Source organism: Arachis stenosperma, chromosome 10 (assembly GCF_014773155.1).
Source record: "Arachis stenosperma cultivar V10309 chromosome 10, arast.V10309.gnm1.PFL2, whole genome shotgun sequence".
In the NCBI taxonomy this organism is placed as follows: Eukaryota; Viridiplantae; Streptophyta; class Magnoliopsida; order Fabales; family Fabaceae; genus Arachis; species Arachis stenosperma.
Genome location: NC_080386.1, coordinates 60670298 through 60685150, shown reverse-complemented (window position 1 = coordinate 60685150; position 14853 = coordinate 60670298). Strand labels below are relative to the sequence as shown.

General features: G+C 37.9%; 2 protein-coding genes across 2 annotated transcripts; both read right to left on the bottom strand.

Moving 5' to 3' along the window:
* Positions 1-5579: 5579 nt before the first annotated feature.
* On the bottom strand, positions 5580-7457 carry LOC130954539 (abscisate beta-glucosyltransferase-like). The gene has a single exon (XM_057881294.1). It carries the CDS (start codon positions 7420-7422, stop codon positions 6268-6270), a length of 1155 nt encoding a protein of 384 aa, XP_057737277.1. The 5' UTR covers positions 7423-7457; the 3' UTR covers positions 5580-6267.
* Positions 7458-10130: 2673 nt separating this feature from the next.
* Positions 10131-13737, bottom strand: LOC130955525 (CBS domain-containing protein CBSX2, chloroplastic-like). Its single transcript, XM_057882402.1, has 8 exons — positions 13207-13737; positions 13020-13107; positions 12855-12919; positions 12629-12677; positions 12295-12347; positions 10940-11055; positions 10676-10733; positions 10131-10583 (listed from the first exon to the last, which is right to left on the bottom strand). The coding sequence occupies exons 1-8, from the start codon at positions 13396-13398 to the stop codon at positions 10515-10517; spliced, it is 690 nt and encodes a 229-aa protein (XP_057738385.1). The 5' UTR covers positions 13399-13737; the 3' UTR covers positions 10131-10514.
* Positions 13738-14853: the final 1116 nt, after the last annotated feature.

Genomic DNA, 14853 nt, shown 5'->3' with positions numbered 1-14853 from the left:
TAAAAGCTAGCTGTTAAGGGGGAAGAACCACTCTCCTTATATACAACATCAAGCATCCCATACTACTCAATGTGAGACTTTGAGCACCCATAATACCCAAGTCCCTAACAATACACCGGCCCTGGAGAGCCGACGTCCACGGCGGCTTCACTCTATCAACACTGACCCAACGGTAGCCACTTTACTACAGTCTATCAGTATTCGGTATTCACCTTAATCCAGCCTATAGGTAGCCCTTTCCATGGTGCCGACAACCACGCTCTGATACCAGTTGTTAAACTAGTATTTATTTTAATGAAAATACAGAAATATAATAGAAACGTAAAAGATAACAGAGGAATTTTGAGAGTCCTCTTCTCTCCTATCCTAGACCTTTTCAAATCTTTTCCTACCTCTCACCTAATCAGCTCCTCCTTTTATTGCCTTCTCTCAAATTAATTATCATAATTAGCATTCAACTCCTACGATTATGCCTCCTTGATTCTCTCATCTGACTAATCCAATCATCAATTATTGTCACTTATGATTACACATTTCTCCTGCCTATTATTCCTCCCTTTTCTTTATTGCTTCTTCTAGAATAATGATAAGGTAGTAAAGGGATTATTTTCTTCCCTTTGCTGGTGAGTCAGCATTCTCTCTCTCTCCAAGGTATGTAACATCCTACCTCTCACCTAATCAGCTCCTCCTTTTATTGCCTTCCCTCAAATTAATTATCATAATTAGCATTCAACTCCTACGATTATGCCTCCTTGATTCTCTTATCTGACTAATCCAATCATCAATTATTGTCACTTATGATTACATATTTCTCCTGCCTATTATTCCTCCCTTTTCTTTATTGCTTCTTCTAGAATAATGATAAGGTAGTAAAGAGATTATTTTCTTTCCTGCTGATTCAGCATTCTCTCTCTCCAAGGTATGTAACAATACCTTCTCCTTGAAGCATCACCTTGTCCTCAAGGTGGACGGAAGGAAAGGCTTCTTAAATTGCAGCTGTATGATGACAGTTGCAGCTCTTACCGCTCAGTTTCCCCTGCATTGGCCTCTTGGTTCATCCCTACGTCTCCTTCTGCCTCCTCTTCTGCATCTTCTCCTAGGAGTATGATTTGATAGTGCTTCATGGAGCACCTATGATCAGGTCCCCACTTCTCTCCACATCTAAAGCACAACCCTTTCCTCTGTCTCTCTGCCCAGTCTTTGTTCGAGAGCCGTCGTGTGCCGCTATTATGAGTCGTCTGCGAATGAGAAGCGTTGTTGCCTCCGTTCAAACTGGTGGTAAGGCCTGTACGAGGAGTAGGGGTGCCTCTGTTTGTGTTGGATCCAATCTTGCCCCTTGATTCACTGCTGCCGTCGTGGGTGTTGTACTTCACTGAACTAGAATATTTGAAAAATCCAAATCTAGCTCCCACTGAACCAGATTCGCCTTATCCATTCCCTTCTGGCAGCCCCTCCACCCTCTTGCCGTTAGGGTCAACCCTGGTCTCCTTCCATGCTTGATTTCTCCATTCAATAGCCCTGGCTCTATCCACTAAAGCTGGTAAATTATCGAACTGAGCCACCTCCAATTCTGCCTGAATTTCCTTTTTGAGTCCATTGACAAAGATGCACATGAGCGCCTCTATTCCTAGGTTTCTCTACGTTCGTGCTGCAGCCTCAAACTCTCGCCTATACTGAGCGACGTCCTCCACCTGTTTCACCTCCAGTAACGGAGCCATGGGGTTGAGAGCAGCTCCAGGTTAAAAACGTTTCAATAAGTTCTCCTTGAATCGTCTCCATGTCTGAAATGGTGTGTATTCTTCCCACCATTCGGACCAGGTGAGGGCCTCCCCTTCCAAAGCCATTGTTGCAAAATTCAGCCTCTGCGCCGGAACTACTCCGATTACCCTGAAGTAGCGTTCCATTCTCACCAACCAGCCATTCAGATCCTCCCCCGAGAATACCGATAAGTCAAGCTTTCGAATTGGTTCGAATCGCCTCTGCCCTTCGTCTCCTGCACCGTTCCCTTCTACCCTCTCGTCATCTTGCTCGTTCCTTCCATCGTCATTTCCTTCTCTAGTGTCGTTAGCACCAGCACCTCCACCATGGTGCTGTTGAGGTAGCAACTCCCTCATTTGTCTCAACATATTTGCTGAGAATGCCTCCAAGGATCGTTGTTGAGCTTCCTGTAACTCCTCAATCCATTTCTCCACCGCCTCCAACCTTGACTCCATGGCAGCTCGCGTGGACACCATCCACAGAACACCCAGAACCGGTGCTCTGATACCAGTTGTTACACTGGTATTTATTTTAATGGAAATACAGAAATATAATAGAAACGTAAAAGATAACAGAGGAATTTCGAGAGTCCTCTTCTCTCCTAGCCTAGGCCTTTCCAAATCTTTTCCTACCTCTCACCTAATCAGCTCCTCCTTTTATTGCCTTCCCTCAAATTAATTATCATAATTAGCATTCAACTCCTACGATTACGCCTCCTTGATTCTCTCATCTGACTAATCCAATCATCAATTATTGTCACTTATGATTACACAATTCTCCTGCCTATTATTCCTCCCTTTTCTTTATTGTTTCTTCTAGAATAATGATAAGGTAGTAAAGGGATTATTTTCTTTCCTTTGCTGTTGAGTCAGCATTCTCTCTCTCCAAGGTATGTAACAATATTCCTTTTCCTTTTGTGTATTGATGTGGTTTGGTTTATGGAGGCCTTATTTTTCTTCGTTTGTGCAATAATGTTAACCTATTACCTAGAAGAGATGTGACCATGACCACTACCAGGTTTTAAACTTTGAATTGGTTGTGTACTAGGCATCACTATAATGTAGCTGATGCAAGACTAGCACAACATGTTGAGAGAAGGATTGTAGATGGCCTTTTTATTAGTTGTGTTGTATCTTGTTCCAATATCTAGGCACTTATTATGGATGCTGGAACTGGTTTTACAACTAAAGTTTACTAGTTGTCACCATTTTTCTTGCACAAGGTAAATTTGTATGTTATATGTTGTATTTGCCTATAACTCCATTCTATATTTTCAAATTTTGAAGCTTATCCACGAGACTCTGCTTCTATTTAGGAATGAATTATGTAGCAGTAGGAAAATAACTATTATATTACTTAAATAGCTGGCGCTAATAATGGAAGCTCTCTTGTGGTTTGTTTAATTTGATTTGTTAAGTAACATGACAAATATGAATTTGTACTTCTCTCGAAAGGTTATTCATGTTATCAAATACCATGAAAAATTTGATGTTTCATTGTTTGATTTTTATTTTTGAGATCTTATTTCAAATTTAGGTTTCTAGCTATAATTTGGTCTTTCAGTTGATCACATCACAATTTAATTATACAGATTAAAGGACTAGAAGAGTGCAAATTCTACTGATATTAGAAATGAAAGTCCTCTATAAGGTTTAGCCTAGTTATACTAATTTATGTCTAATGTGACTTTGCTTTGCATGTTAATAAAGCAGGTACTGAGCTTTCATATGGTAAAGTGGCTGAAACGAAAGTTCTCGAGCATTGAGAAGGAAGAATAGCAATACCAAACATAATCTATCCTAGCTGAGTCTAAATTGTGTTGTTCTCACGCTTGTGGAACAAATCTGTTGATAGTGTCTACTTAGTGTTAGTGTATATATCACTATATAAAACTGAGATTGAAACAAGTGTATTCACTCAACTATATTGATATATTAATTGGTTACTTTAGTCACAACTTATCTTAATTGTTGATTATCATTTTTTTATTTTTAGATTTATTTTGTGATTATCATCATTTTGAGATGTGATTATGCTTTAAAAAAATTAAATCTCATAAAACAAAATAGGCTATGGTCAGGATAAAAACTGTGACCATAGATAAGGCTATGATCACAGTTTTAAGGTGGGGTGACCATAGATAAGCTATGGTCATAGTAAAAACTGTGACCATAGACTATAGATAAGGCTATGGTCACAGTTTTAAGGTGGGGTGACCATAGAGGCTATGGTCACAGTGAAAACCGTGACACCGTGAGCATAAATAAGGCTATGGTCACGGTTTTTATGCATGACCATAGATTAACCTTTGGTCACAGTAAAAAAACGTGGCCTAAAGTGCCAGAATTTGAACACTACAACCGTGACCATAGGTTGATGGCCACGGCAGAATAGGCCACAACGAAAAAACCGTGACCATAGGTTAAAAATCGTGACCATAGACCTATAGTCACCCTTTTCACTAGCTATGGTCACGATTTTTCACTGTGGCCATAGACCTTTTTTTGTAGTGCTAGACCTGTCGAACCCTTTATTTCTCACATAAAATTGACACAAGGTCATTCGTAAGTCATAACAAGTGACTTCAAAGAGAATTGAAAATTACTATTTAATATTAAGAAAAATAAATATGCGAGACTTTGAAGAATAAATAAAAAGCTTAAAAGACAACTGCACATTTGAATTAAGCAAAGAATATGAAAGCAATTAACGTAGATTAAAACACATAAAGGGACAGTTAATAATAAAATATATCATGTATAAGAGATAGGGTGAAAACGACATCTAATAGAAAACTAGGTTGTGGCGGTGGGGGAAGCGTGTTGCGCTGCAGGGGAAGCTTGTTGCGGTGGCAGCAAAAGCGGGTTGCAATGGCGAGAATAAGTGAACGAGAGAGACCGCGAAGGAAGAGGAAGAGAGAATGGCAACAGTGATTGAAAGAGAGAAAAATCCTAGCAGACGTCTCACTATTTTGAATATGAAATTAAAAGAAAAAAAGAAAAATGTGTAAAAAAATAATTAGAAGATTCAATATCTAATTACTGATCTTTCTAAAATTAAAAAAAATGAGATTTTATTTAATTATTTTAGGATTGGCTAATGATACTTTTACATAAAGGTGAGGGTAAGAAATCTATGGCCATGACTATATTATTCGTATACTAAAATCAATTACTAAAATTAGTCATTAATATAAAATATATATCAAAATATAAAATATATATTAAAAATAAACTATATATATATATATATATATATATATATATATATATATATATATATATATAATTTTAAGGTACAAAAAACCTTTTTGGTTCTAAGCATGATAGAGTAACGATTCAGTGGAGATTATGTGATATGCCTGTCTATCATAGAATTCACTCATAGTCACGCTTAGGGGTGGCAAGCGGGGAAGTCCGCCCCGCCCCGCCCCGCCCCGCCAGAAGCCCGCCTTTTGGCGGGCTGGCCCGTCCCGCCCCGCCTAGTGAGGCGGTCCTAGAATCCTAGCCCGCCCCGCCTAACTGCGGGCTGGCGGGCTGGCGGGCTAAGCCCGCCAAAGCTCCTCTTTTTTTTTTACTATTAACTACTAAGTAATATATATAATTTCACAATTATATTAATAAATTTATAATTTCTAATGGCATAAAAAATTATATTTTTTATATTCACAAACATTAAAGTCTTTGTAATTATAAATATCTAATAAACATAATTATAAACCAAATTTTCATTCAAAATATAAGTATAAATATTCTCTCCAAAGCAAAATAAATATAATCCAAAACATAATTATAAATATTGTCTCCAAAATAACATAAACATAATTCAAAACACTCAATTTTTATCTTCATACTCTTGTAAGTTAGGTTGGGGGAAGTTAGGTATTGACAAAAAAATTGCAAAAATACCCCCTCACTAATAAAAACCTTAGCCCGGCGGGGAAGCCCGCCCCGCCCCGCCAAAGCCCGCCAAAACCCGCGGTTTTAGCGGTGCGGGTTAGGCGGACTTTTGGTATTTGGCGATCCCGATTTTCCAGCCCAGCCCGCCTTTTTTGACGGGTTACGCGAGCCGGCCCGGCGGGTTTAGGCCCGTTTGCCACCCCTAGTCACGCTTAACGGCTTCAGAGAAATTCTTGTATAGAGAATTTATTTCTCTTGGATTCAAGCGGATTCAAGTGTACAACTTCTTTGTATTGTTGGGCAATCTAATCTAAACTTCGCCATTGCAATTATTAACTTTGCGTTCTTGAAGCTCTTGAATCAAGACATCAACATCTTGATAAGAAGTTCCACCTTCTTCAACAGCTCTTGTGCCACTCTCAGCAATCTTCTTCACTCTCATTCTCATCTCCGCCGCCTCCTCACTCTCCCCCATCAACTTCTTCACCGCACTCTCCACCTTCTCTCTTCCCAACACCTCTTTCCACTCGTCACGAAACCACACCCACTCTCTGCTCCCAACTGGCACCCCAATTCTCAACACACTCGTCACCAGCTTCTCATTCAAGAATTACTCCGCCGTCACCGGCCACGTCACCATAGGCACACCGGCACACACTCCTTCTAGAGTTGAGTTCCAACCACAATGAGTCACGAACCCTCCAATGGCGCCATGTTCCAGAATTAAAAGCTGAGGAGCCCACCCTCTAAGGATCAATCCTCTGTTTGATTCCTTCATCCTCTCTTCAAACCCTTCCGGGAGCCATGTTTGAACATCATCTTCGTCATCTTCTTCTTTGTTTTTGGGCGATGACTTCATAATTTTTCCAACAACCCAAACGAACGATTTACCAGAAGCTTCAAGACCGTAAGCGATTTCCTTGAGCTGCTGTGGTGGTAACCGAATCAAGCTTCCAAAGCAGACATAAATAACTGAATGCGGTTCCTTCGAGTTCAGCCATTTCAAGCAACCTTGCTCGTCAATGGTGGACAACTTCCCTCTCTGGGTTTTATCTTCTACGCTTCCGTTACAAAGCGAAACCGGTCCCACAATCCATGCTTTCTTCCCAAGCTCGTTCCTCATGTAATCAGCATAATCAGGTTCCAATTCGTAAAAGCTGTTGATGATAGTTCCAAAGCCCTTATCCTCGAAATCCTTCATTTTATCAGGAAACTGCGACGGCTTTCTCGCGAAAATCGGAAGCTGAGACTTTCTGAGTTCTACTTTACCAGGAAGGTTAGGAACGACGAAAGGCTCGTAATCTGAAGTCAAATTCTCGAGATTCAAGTATTTTCTTATATTTTCTTGGACGCAGCGAGGGAAGCAACCGTTACCAGTGAAGACAATCCTCGGGATTCGGAGCTCGTCGACTAGGTCGCCGGCCCAGCGGTGGAACATGTCGATGACGATGCAGTCCGGCGGGTGACGGAGGAGGAAGGTTTTGAGGGGTTGAAGGAGTACGAAGGTGTCGGTCATTGGTCCGGCGGTGATGTCGGTAGCGTCGCGTATTTCTGCGGGGAGAGTGTGGATGGTGATAGGGTGGCCGGAGCTCTGGGCTCTAGTTATGAGGTTTTGGAAGTTGAGAGCGTGGGAGGGTGTGGCTATGATTGTTGAGGCGGCCCCATGAGATGCAAAAACTCTTGCTATGTCTATCATTGGGATTTGGTGGCCGCCTCCTGTGAAGGGGAAGAAGAACATTTTTACTAAACCAGTTTCAGTTGCCATTTTTCTAGACGATGATGAAAAGAATTAGAGATGCTGTTTTGGTTTTGAAGGATGGTGGTGGGATATATAGAAGGCCTTTTTTAGCTTCACAATGATGAGAAGAGGTTAAACTCTAAAACGTCACCAGTGACGTGCGTATCAAAGCACGTTGCCAGATTCTTTTGACTTGCCTTGGTGCTTTTAAGTTGTTGTGCGGAAACACCTTTCAAACGAAATTGACTTCTTGTGAAGGATAAAGGAGGCTTTAATGGCATCCAAAACTTATTGCTCAAGAAATTTCCACTTATAACTCACTAGTAAACACCCAGTGGCATCAACGGTAAATTGTTTGTGGAATTTTAGGCTCCAACTAGGCTATTAGTCTTCGAAGTTCCAGCTACGTTATACTTTGATCAAAAGTATATTCCGGAGAAATGTTTTAACCCTAAAACGCTTTAAGCGGTATTTTACAGACAGGATTTGTAAGCAAGCACGATCTATCTAAAAAAAAGCATGCTATAAGCATTGTGCAGCTGTTCCCATATCAGTAGCAGTGATTGTGGATTAAATTTCACGAATGATAATAGCTAAAGTGATTATGAAACAGGAACAGATATTAAGTACTGAAATAATCCAACATGCAAATAGATAGGATTGGTGGTGTTGGTACTTGAGTCTTAGAATGTTAGTTTAATTATGATCAAGTGGTACGCTGCAAGAGGCACAAGATGTTTACTTTTTTGGCTATTATTTGATGATAACATGGACTTGGAACAGCGAACAACAGAATATTAGCTCACATTTGTTTTGTATTTTCATTTTTTAATTTTATTTTCAGTATTTTTTATTTTTTAAATTTTGTAAAAAAGGAAATAGAAATTAAAAACAGAAAACAAAGTTTTATTATTTTTATTATTTTTTTTACAAAATCTAAAAATAAAAAACACTAAAACTAAAAACAAAAAATAAAAATGCAAAGCAAAAGCACCATTATTCTTTGGTATAACTGTTTTCAGTCTACATTCTACAACATGAATTGCAGCCACTTGGATTTTTTTGGGTTGTATACTGTATACAAGTGTGTACCGCTTAAGGGTTTGTTCTAGCTTTAGTTGTGGGAATGAGCACAAGTGAAATATTGAAATCTATATATTGCTAATGCTAGGTTTGGTTCTTGTGCAGAGATTGAGAGATTGAAAGATTGAGATTGAGAGACAGAGACTAAGAGATAGAGACTGAAATAAATTTCAGTATTTTGTTTGGTGTAAAATGGGAGACAGAAATTAAAACAAGAATAAAGCTCTAATTTAATTTGCACAAAGGATAAAATTAAAATTAATTAATTGAAATGAGAGTATTTTAGGTATAAAATGTTATTAAAGTTTCAATCTCTGTCTTTAAAAATTTCAGTCCCCTGTGTTTCTACTTTTTGAAAATACTGAAATACTGAAATTTTAGAGACAGAGACAGAAATTTTAGTACCAGTCTCTGAGCCAACAAACATGATACTGAGTCTCAGTCTTCCAATTTTTGTCCCAGTACTCCAAAACAAACGCTACCTTAGTGTACTTATTTGTCGTAGCTGTTATCAGTTTTAGTAGGGATGTCAACGGGGCAAGGCGAGAGCGAGGGTGAGGACGGGAGCGGGGGATGCCTCCCTGCTCCCCATCCCCTCCCTCAGATTTGTTCCCTGTCCCCGTTATTGCTCCCCATCCCCATTTTTCACAGGGTCTCATTCTCCGCAGGGACCCCATTCCCAATCTATTTGATAGTTCAAAATAATTATTAATTTCCATATGAATAGAGCTGCAAGTATCCATCCAATACAAAAATAACAAGATTTTATACAAAAAGTGTAAATGACACCATGGTGACTTATTTCGAAATGACGCAGTGGGAGTATGTAACAACGAGCCAGAAGACAAAGCAGTGGATGAGGTGAGAGACGCGGCAACAGAGAGGAGAATGGACACAACGGCAGAGTTACAAAAAGGAACGCCGCAATTAGAAAGCACGACGCGGTGGGGGTGATGGCACGATGAGGTTTGACAATGCGGTGAGAAGGGAGAGTGGCAAGAGGGTGGCTGCAGAGAGATTGGATGGAGTATGGACAGCGTTTGAGATTTCTGAATTGAAGAAGGGTTATGAAAATGAAAATTAGAAGTTACATATATGTGTGTGTGTGTGTGTGTGTGTGAGAGAGAGAAACTAAAAAACATATATGAGAAATAAATTATTAAGAATAATTTAGTAAATTTATAAATTTCGAAAAATAGCAAGGACGGGACAAAGATCCCCGCTCGAGTCCCCGCACCTGTCTCGGGGGAATTTCGTCCCCCATCCCCATTTCCGCGGGAAAAATTCCCCACAGTTGGATCCCCATTCGGGGTAGTCCCCGCAGGGATCCTGGGGAGTTTTGCCATCCCTAAGCTTTAGGTGTGAGGCCGAGATTGTGTTCTGTTTGGCATTTGAGACTCTTCTATCTTGCTTTCTCATGCCGAGCTTTGGTTTTCATCTCGGGAAAATGAAGAAAATAGAACACAAAAACATGGCAATAAGTGCTTCACCTTTAAATTTCTTCGCCTGCATTCCAATTTGCACACAAGCTAACGACCAAAAAATATGCCAGCAATTTGTCTTGCAAGTTGCAATTGGCAAAAAGGACATTTTGGCGTGACAAAAATAGTCGAGAGTTGGACTCAATAACAAACTCGTGAATAGAACCAATATGAAAAATGACCAAGACATTAAATATATAAATTATAACCCTAAGCAATTTATAATTAGCTTATAATACAGTGCTCAAAATGATCTATTCGAGAGCCTGAATAGAAATTGACTATATATAGTGTTTCCATGGTTTAAACAATCCAGGGCACATAAAATATCTCAAACAAGGAGATCGATTGATCACCCTCGTCTATGAATATTAACACTTCAGAAGTTGTTTTCAGCTACTCTATTTTGGCCATGCATATCGCATCTGTAATATAATCTAAACATCCATCGGATGATGACTAAATACCTAATCATGTAGAGGCTATGCTGACTTTCACTACACAAACCGTGAGCAAAACTATTTGAATAAGGTTTTCTCAAACTATGTGGATCTCTCACCACTCGCCGGCATGTTTCGATAGCAGAGCTGCCTTAACGATATTTCCCCTTGTAATGAGTCCAACCTTCCAATAATGAGGAGAAACATTCAGCAAAAACCACTACTGAAAGAAGCACATATATTAAACTATTAAGAGGGGGAAGATACTCTTCTTACCAGCTTCCCATCCTTGTCTACCACAGGTAGTCGACGATATTTTGTTTCAAGCAACAGCCTAATACAATAAGCACTGGTGTCAGACATCAGGTGATCAGCTTTGCCATTCTAAGGGAACATGTAAATGAAAATTAATCTGGAGTAGGTTTTTTCTTTTCTTTTGTCCTTTACATTGGCGAAGAATTATTGAGTGTACATGGGCTGGAATATAAAGGGGAAGAAAACACAGAGTTCAATGTTGTTGATTATACATAAAATCAGTACCTAGCAGCATCCTCCAGACTAGTAGATTCTTGAACAACAAGTGGAGTTGGCGTCATTAGGTCACCAACAACTTTTCCATTAGTCTTACTAAGCAGTTTTTGTATCTCATTAAATGTCTGTCATTGAAGCCGACAATTAGAACAAGACAGTTTTGCTTAACATAATAAACTAATGATAGTTCAATAGACATTTGTTCCTAACATATAAAATATGATAGTTTTCATACTATTGCAAGCTCCCTTCTGCTTCATGACAAGTAACACAGAAGACAGCGGAAGGAATATTAAAAAAATTCAGGCCAAAATTTTGTTATTTCTAAGATACGGAACCTATGCATATCCTTTACTACCTGACACACAAAAATGATCTTAATGTCCTGACAAAGTCGTACTTTTGAGGATCATGTTTGATCACAGAATCCATATAACATTGCCGAGACCACCTTGCAAATTTCAAAAGTAGTCAATACAAAGGCAAAAAGGAAGGTACCCTACATTTCCCCTTGCAAATTTCAAAAGTAGTCAATACAAAGGCAAAAAGGAAGGTACCCTACATTTCCCGAAAAAAACAAAGGAGAAAGACAGCTGATCCCATATATATATTGGAAGGCACTGATTCATAAACTCAAAAAGACCTGGCTGACTTCCAAAATTCTTCTATTGCAAAAGACTGGGACTTTTAAGTAAACTTATTCAGAACAGTAATTTCTGAACTCAAGCAAAACTTTGCTACATTCACATGATCAGATCATTACTTCCTGAAGCTTGACTCTAGATACAAATGGAAACAAAGATGCACTCGTCCAAATTATACTTCAGACAGCAATATTTCCTAATACGAGATAACTAAGATGCACTCGTCCAAATTATACTTCAGACAGCAATATTTTCAAAATTTATACCACTTCCTTCCTTTTAAAAATCTTGCATTTTTTGAAAACTTGAACACTAATAGCAACCTCTCCAGCATGTCCATCAAGATCACCAATAAGGGCCAACCCTACCTCCCATTCGGAAGAGCCATCTTTTAGAGAAGCAGTATACAGTTGTTGATCAATAAGTAATTGATGAAATTTACACAAGGCTTCAGAATTTATAACGAGTTACGACGACCTTGTATTCAGTGAAATACTATTATTTCAGCAAAACAACGGTGTGCATGGCAAAAAAATAAAAATTGAAATTCAATTGTCATAGAGGATTGCATGTAGGTTCAGAATTAAGTTTGTGAACAACATAATAGAATGGCCCCATCTCAATTTACAAAGCACATTCCATGAACATCAATAAAAGAGGTGTTATGAATGATTGACAGCAAATCTATTTAGCATAGTTAGAAGAAAAAGTTGCACATACTTTCCAAGAGCTACCAACATCAGGAAATAAGTTTGCATCACTTTGAGGACCACCTAAAAAGCCAAAACAAAAGATTAGTAGACACTTTGCAGCAGGATGCGGAACTCTTGTTTTGCAAACTTGGGCACAACCATAGAATTTTATAATAGCATTGCTTAAGGTTTGTAAAGAAGTTCAATGCCCACACTATCATACATGGCATATTGTCATCTTCAGTGTCACCATTCTCAACAATAACAACACGAAGTTTGAAAAGTAGAAAGGATAACTAACACAAATGATTTCCAACTCAGAATTAGCAAAAAGTAGAACAAAATAAAATAATATAATATACCTGATATAGAATCAATTGCTAGCAAGTCATAATCTGAAACAACTCCAACCTGCAGCAATTTTTTATTAGAAAGAAAAAGAGGTAAATCTCAAAGAGGAAGTAAAATAAAGTCAAAGTAGTTGCATTTTGATGATGAAAAGACAAGTACATGAAAAAAACAAAAGTGAAGAACGTTAAAATCATTAAAGAATAATGCAAAAATAGCTGAAGGGGATTAAAAAGTTACGAGATTCCAGTCGTCATCGATAACTGGAAGACCACTGATCCTGTTGTTGACGAGTGCCTCCAAAGCTGAAATTTTAAATTTTAAGTAAATAAACTGGGAGAATATAAAACGAACACTAAATAACATAATAATAAAAAACAAAAAATTACAGAAACAAATCCTTACCTTCGTCAACGGTAGTGGAGGGCTTGACAACGTGCAAATGATCTTTCGTTGTCATGAAATCACCAACTGTGTAACTTCCATTCCCGCGCTGAAAACCAACATCAAATTACAAAAATAACCTCATCTGAGAAGGGTAAAGAGCAGTTATCGTATCAGAGAAGCTTGATCCGTTGAGAAGAAGACTTACCGGAGCTGAATTGATAGTTGGACCTGGGCTTGGGCCAGGGCCCGAAGAAACTGGGCGAAACGCAGCTGAGGACAATGAACGTCGCCGTTTTGGGATGGCGGATAAAGGAAGAAACTCGCCGCATTGAGGAGGGGAAACGGAGCGAAGCGGAGCAACAACAGAGAGTGTGTTGATCAAAGGAATCGAACTCATGTCAATGATTTTTCTTTAAATCCTTTATTAATGTAAAATTGTTTTGCTTTTCTTTCTAATTTTGATTTTGCTGGTGATTCTTCCGCTGCTGTAAGTGGAAGGGAGATCGGAGACCAAAAATAGCGTGGAATGGAGAAAGGAAAGTTATTTTTGGTACTGACAATAATGGCAATCTCTGATTCTCTCTCTATATCTCAGTTTGTAGAATAAATTATGAAAAATATGAAGATATGTAAATTGAAAAAACAAATTGAGAAAATTCAAAGTAGAATGGTTGAATAATGAATGAATTATGAAATTTGAAAAGGAGACGTGAACGTACTTTACTTTTCAGATTTTCCGTTGAAACCGGTGGGAAGAATAGTTTGCGGAAACTGACACAAATGTAGTATCGCAGTCGGCGCGGGTTGTTGAACGGTGTCGTTTTCTAGTCGCATGGAGTTCTGTTTAAGATTTTCCAATATTTTAAAGCTGTATTATGTGCGTATAATTATGTGGTTGTGGTTGTCTATTTTTTTTTTGTTTTTTAGGCATTCCCCAATTCAGCATGTTAAGGACTAATATGTCACGGTATTGAGATTTATTTAAGGGTTTGTCGTTGGCCAATGAATTGTTACATGTACAAGGCGGAATTCGAACATCCGACACTTACTTAAGCGAATTAGTGAGCTAACTACTAAACCAACTCAACTTAGTTTGGTTGTGGATGTCTATAATGCTACTTATTCCACATGTTGAGCCTTGGTAGGGCCTACGCAAGGTAGTTGGCCATGAATAATTGAGTCAAGGTTATGAAAATCCAACCCCACCTTGAACCATTTTAACTATTAATTTATTGATTTAATTGATTTGATCATAATTTAATTTAAAAAATATTTTATAATAAAATAATAAATAAAATATTAATAAATACATAAAATCATAATTATAATCTAATAAAAATTTTATTATTTAAATTAAAAATATTATAAAAATTATAATATTATAATTTCATTTAATTATAAATTCAAAAGTTAAATAATAAAAATAATAATCAAACATAAAATGACAACATTTAAATTTATTATCAATCATTAAAATTTTCTAAAATTTGCTACAAATTTGTTTTCTTTAAATCATCACCTTCATTTTTATTATTTGCACCAGAAAAATCAAGTGATACAGGCATGCAGCATAAAGTGTATTATTATCACCACTACCAACACTATTTTGATCAAAATTAGCATCAATATCATCTAACGATATATATAACACATTATCAATAACAATCTTTGTGCAAACATAGGAGGAATAAAGATTTTTGCTTTCTTTTGTGGATCACTTATAATTGCTTGCTTTAATGGTAACTGATTCGGAATTTATTGTTCTTCTTGCATTAATACTTTATCAATTGTATTTTCAATCTCATCACTACCATCTTCATTAAAACTTACTTTTCTCTTACTAGTTTTAATT

What these genes read in the sequence shown, in the direction of transcription:
- LOC130954539 (XM_057881294.1), bottom strand. Translation starts at nt 7,422, where the DNA reads ATGGCAACTGAAACTGGTTTAGTAAAAATGTTCTTCTTCCCCTTCACA.
- LOC130955525 (XM_057882402.1), bottom strand. Translation starts at nt 13,398, where the DNA reads ATGAGTTCGATTCCTTTGATCAACACACTCTCTGTTGTTGCTCCGCTT. An exon ending in TCGATGACGACTGGAATCTC is followed by an intron (nt 12,678 to 12,854) that starts GTAACTTTTTAA and finishes AAATTGCTGCAG; the next exon opens with GTTGGAGTTGTTTCAGATTA. An exon ending in ATGTTGGTAGCTCTTGGAAA is followed by an intron (nt 11,056 to 12,294) that starts GTATGTGCAACT and finishes CTTCAATGACAG; the next exon opens with ACATTTAATGAGATACAAAA.